Below are 5,130 nucleotides of genomic sequence, written 5' to 3' on the forward strand. Positions count from 1 at the left end.
TGAAACGTCCTATTTAAAGCAACTTTTCCGTGCACTGTCTTCTGCCGCTGCTTCCTGAAGATTGAAGAAGGAAAGAATCAAAGAAATGAGATGTCTAATCTTAAGCCTGGGCTCCCCTTTCTTTTACTTTTAGCTTTGCACTCTTCCTTCCTCTTTGATTCTGCCTACTCTGAGATATTTTTTGAGGAGACATTCCAAGGTGATCGTCCAAACTCCCTTTGACTAGCTTCTCTCTGGCTCTTTGTTTGCGTACAAAATGTAAACCATCTGAATAGTAGATCCCAGTTCATATCTGTCCAAACCCGTCTTTTTTGGTTGTTACTTGGTCGTCTGATTTACTCATCGAAAATTTAGCCTTTATATTGCATCTTTTATTTAGCCATAGTTTAGCTGTCTAACTGATCCATGCGAATTTAGAATCCTGAATCTGGTGTTTCGATGAATATGACCTTATCAGCCGTAGCTGGAAGTTCTCCGATTACATTCTGTACCTGTTTGTGTTCACTTGTGCTCGACTTTGTGCCTTTCATTTTTCATTCTGCTCTCAGTATTGTCAATCGGATGCTGTTGTATCTGTTTTTGTGTTTGACAACAAAATATCAATAAAACTAAATTCCCTGCTCAGTGGCTTTAGTTTGTAGCAACTATCAATGATCTTGCATTCTCTCTACATCTATCTGTTATGTTTGCTATCCTCAGTTGGTTTTCTTGATTCAACAAAGGACGCTTCTTTTCTAACTGGTTATTTTCACTCTCAAAAAAAAAAAAAGGTGGCTGGGAGGGCCGTTGGGTTTTATCCGACTGGAAGAGGAGTGAAGGAAAGGCAGGCACCTTCAAGCATACGGCAGGAAAGTGGTCTGGAGATCCCGATGATAAAGGTATCAATCCATTGTCATCTATAAAGTTCTTACTCAACTGCATAAAATTATACGGATTAATGCAATGTAGCATTGGAGTTTCAAATTCTGGACGTTTTGGTGCATGGAAAAGGAACAAGGAAAAAGATTTACGTTCTTAATAAGTTCTTTGCACATGTAACCTTGTATATTGGTCTTCCCCTGATTGTTATTTATGGTTGATCTTATTCATCCTGTAATGCTTGCAGGTATCCAGACATTTAGTGATGCCAAGCATTTTGCAATATCCGCAAAGATACCAGAGTTCAGCAACAAGAACAGAACTCTAGTGGTCCAGTATTCTATTAAATTTGAGCAGGACATTGAATGTGGTGGTGGTTACTTGAAACTTCTTTCTGGTTATGTCAATCAGAAGAAATTTGGTGGTGATGCTCCTTATAGGTCTGCCGTTTTCTTATGTCACGTCTTTTTATTGGTTCTTAGTTTACAACTTGAAATTCTTCAATCTGTAACAAAATTGATTTTGAAGGATATGCGTAAGTTAGCTCAATATTTCATTGTTGTTGACAATCACATTGATTGAACTATGCACATCCTGTTTCTTTTACATTCCCCCCACCCCTCCCTGTCGTACCCCCTGTCCTCTCGTTTATTTATTTCTTTTAATATGGCTGGTAGGAAGGCTCAGGAGATAAACAGTTATGGTACCCTGCTATATTTTTATTTTTATTTCTTATAGTAGTAATGTCCACCTGTGTATATACCAATATTGTACTTGTTTACCAGGGTAATGACGATGTGATTTTAGACTTAGTTTAGAATGCACAAACTATGCGTGTATAGCAGATTTTGTCATTATTTTGGAAGATTGTTGGAAGCCAAATGTAAAAATGGAATTAAAGTATCTTATGCCACAGTGCATACTTAGCATAAGCAGCATTACAGCTCTTAACTTAGGAAATTAAACAAATGAAGAAAACATGGCAATGGTAGCTTGCACTTGAGAGCCTAGTCTCTCCACACATACAATGTATACTTTTTCTACTTCCCTCCTTGGGCAGCTGGGCCAACTAGGTGACTACCCCTATACCCCCCCCCTACAATTCATTACTCCTCTCTCCGCAAAAAGCCACAGTAGTTACATTTCCCCTTTTGTCTGTTTTATCCTTAATGGGCTTTTCTGGTGCATTTCCCATCTATTTTATCCCTGTTAGAATAAGTTTGGAAGGGCCAGTAGCATCAAAGACAAACTGGAATAAAGAGATATTAATCTCATGACTGTAGAAGTGACTGTATAGTTATAGCTGGCTACTTTTAATGCATTTAAAGATGTATGCATTGCATGCTTACCTGTAGAAGTGGAACTCAAGTTATTTAATGTTTGAACACCGACCTGAATTTTGCTGCCCTTTGCTGATGTTCTTGTTAATCTCATACTCCTTACTGTACTGTATTATATGAGGTGCTAAGTCAGCTGATTGCCCTTGCTTTATGCAGTTTTATGTTTGGACCAGATATATGTGGCTCACAGACTAAGAAGCTCCATGTTATAGTTTCGTACCAGGGGCAGAATTACCCTATTAAGAAGGATCTTCAGTGTGAAACAGACAAATTGACTCATTTCTATACATTTATTCTGAGGCCTGATGCTTCTTATAGTATCCTGGTTGACAATCGAGAAAGAGATTCTGGAAGCATATACGTAGATTGGGACATCCTTCCTCCACGTAAAATCAAGGATGTAAATGCAAAAAAGGTACAACCTCTGGGTGATTAATAGGTTTTGGTGCAGTGCAAGGGTGGCAAACTAACCGAATGTATGTCAGATGCATTCAAAAAACATTGAAAATTTAGCTCAAGTTTGGATATTTTTGTTTAATTGATTGCAGATGTTTGAATCTCTTTATGCATCTTATCTTTCAATCTGTCTGTCATGTAAAAATATTTGTTTTCATTTTTGTAGCCATCTGATTGGGATGATAGAGAGTACATCGAAGACCCTAATGATGTCAAACCAAAGGTAATTTTCATCTTGATTATCATATCACCTGCATCATTGCTGGTGCATGCATTTACAGGAGAGACCTTAATTCCATTTAGCACCTATTATAATATGAATTTTCTTGTTGCGTTCTACATTTGTTTTCCTGAATTCTGAGAAATAACTATCATGGGCAAGAAAGGATCATTAAAGTGATGGGGAAGTTATCCTCCTTAAGAGAGATATGTAAGAAGGCGAAGTTGAAACAAACAAGATTATCAATATAAGGCCTTAAATACGATCCTATTTTACCAACAAATCTAATAACTGGGAAGGACATTTTAATATATTAGCTTTCCTTTCTTGCCAAGCACACCAAAGAACAACATTTGTAGCCGTAGCAAGATGGGCCTCAACCATTGAGTCAAGGCTAATGGCCCATAGAGCTGTATAACAAGGGATGAGAATCCCTTATTGGAGGGGTGGAGAGACTTGTTTGGCACTGAAATCTTGTATCAATATGGTCAAATCAAGTGCACACAGTTATTCCAAGTAAGCTAAAGATGTTTGATTATCGCCTTAATAACAAGTTTACTTTGAATGAGATAAGGGAGTGTGTTCTAAGAACTAATCAAATTTTGATGCAAGATATCAATTCAACCAAACAAAGCAATATGACCCAAATAGGGGTAGAAAGATTGCAAATTAAGTACTTTTATTTGTCTAGCTTTCTGCCATTGCTTTATTTCTTGTTTGTGTGTTTTTTTACTATCACAGGGATATGATTCCATTCCAGCTGAAATTCCTGATCCAAAAGCCAAGAAGGTTTATTTCATGCTCATACACAATTTAAAAAAGTTGATTATAGTAGGATCATATTAGCAGCAATAGCAATATTATATTGGAGGCCTTATGAATGATATTTGCTTTTATTTCTGGTTTTGATTTTTCTTTGAGTAGCCAGTTGATTGGGATGAGGAAGACGATGGAATATGGAAGCCCACCAAAATTCCTAATCCCGCATACAAAGGACCTTGGAAACGCAAGGTACTTTAAGCTTCTCATGTTAAACTTTTATGCATCCTCTTGGAACATGATTTCTAATTTTTCTTTTAAAATTTGTGTGGCGCAGAAAATCAAGAACCCCAACTACAAGGGAAAGTGGAAGATTCCATGGATTGATAACCCAGGTAGACTTGGGGTGATATCAGTTAAACTGAAAGTAGAGAAAATTGACATTAGCCTAACTAAGCATTAAAGAATTAAATGGGTAATAAAGAAAAGTGGCTAAGAAATGGGTAATAAAGAAAAGTGGCTAAGCTCTTATGCATCTGAGGCATTATATAGTAATTTAAACATGCACAAAGTAGCCAATTTACCACGTGTTAACTATATTCATTGACTCAAATATATTATAGTTAAGAAGTCTTTCCAAATGCTGTGGGATTAGGGGAGTCGGATTAGACATGAAGTTAGTTTATAAAATGGTTCCTTTGTAGTTTTACTAATTTTTTATGGTAGCCAGATAATTTAGATCATAATTTGATCTTACAAGCAAATCAGATATTTTTGGTGGTGACACTCCTGTGACTTCCTTTACATTTACTAGACTATAGGTAATCTTATATATAATTCTGATGCTCAACTTCTAGTGAAGTCTAGTTTATATGTGTGAACTGTGAACTATGTGAATCTTCGAGAAATGCCAAAAACTTATTGGCAGCATTTAGTTTTGCCATCGTCTTTTGTCTTCCCAATTCATCAATCATCCTGAGCTACAGCTCCAATTTATGAATCTAGCTTCGGTTTCCCTTTTACTGCAGAATTTGAGGATGATCCTGATCTTTATGTGTTGAAACCAATCAAGTATGTGGGCATTGAAGTGTGGCAGGTTGGTGTAATGTCTTTCCTTTTTTGTCTCCCAAATGTGTAATGTCTTTCTTTTTTGTCTCCCAAATGCAAAGAAAAAATAGTCGAATGTAGATCAGATTCTCAAGTTGCGCATAATAGCAGTAAACCATTGTCTCACAAATGGTCAGAACCTGAAGTAAAACTTGAATAGTTAGCTATGTTTTGTCTATTCGAAGCCTGATAATGTTGATAATTTGAATTTTCAGGTTAAAGCTGGTTCAGCTTCGACAATATCTTAATCTGTGATGACCCGCAGTATGCTAGACAGGTTGTGGAAATTTTATGGCTAACAATAGAGAGGTAAGCCTTTTCTTTCGGAGTTTGTATTTGTTACTATTTTAGAGATGTGTGGTTTTAGTATTCTTAATATGTGTACAATTA

General features: G+C 36.5%; 1 protein-coding gene across 1 annotated transcript; it reads left to right on the forward strand.

Annotated features, from left to right (window-relative positions):
- LOC129315937 (calreticulin-3-like) lies at positions 1 to 5,032 on the forward strand. Its single transcript, XM_054960110.1, has 10 exons — positions 1 to 199; positions 771 to 878; positions 1,106 to 1,298; positions 2,355 to 2,613; positions 2,821 to 2,877; positions 3,616 to 3,663; positions 3,799 to 3,885; positions 3,971 to 4,028; positions 4,662 to 4,729; positions 4,956 to 5,032. Exons 1-10 carry the CDS (start codon positions 91 to 93, stop codon positions 4,986 to 4,988), a joined length of 1,020 nt encoding a protein of 339 aa, XP_054816085.1. The 5' UTR covers positions 1 to 90; the 3' UTR covers positions 4,989 to 5,032.
- The last annotated feature ends 98 nt before the right edge of the window (positions 5,033 to 5,130 follow it).

This window comes from Prosopis cineraria, unplaced genomic scaffold (genome assembly GCF_029017545.1).
Source record: "Prosopis cineraria cultivar Desert tree isolate PC_DT_omini unplaced genomic scaffold, ASM2901754v1 PC7, whole genome shotgun sequence".
Classification (NCBI taxonomy): domain Eukaryota; kingdom Viridiplantae; phylum Streptophyta; class Magnoliopsida; order Fabales; family Fabaceae; genus Prosopis; species Prosopis cineraria.

Excerpts from the sequence above, each read along its gene's own strand:
- LOC129315937 (XM_054960110.1), top strand. The coding sequence starts at position 91 with ATGTCTAATCTTAAGCCTGGGCTCCCCTTTCTTTTACTTTTAGCTTTG. Across the intron at positions 3,664-3,798 it reads CTGATCCAAAAGCCAAGAAG|CCAGTTGATTGGGATGAGGA; the intron begins GTTTATTTCATG and ends TTCTTTGAGTAG. Across the intron at positions 4,730-4,955 it reads TGGGCATTGAAGTGTGGCAG|GTTAAAGCTGGTTCAGCTTC; the intron begins GTTGGTGTAATG and ends TTGAATTTTCAG.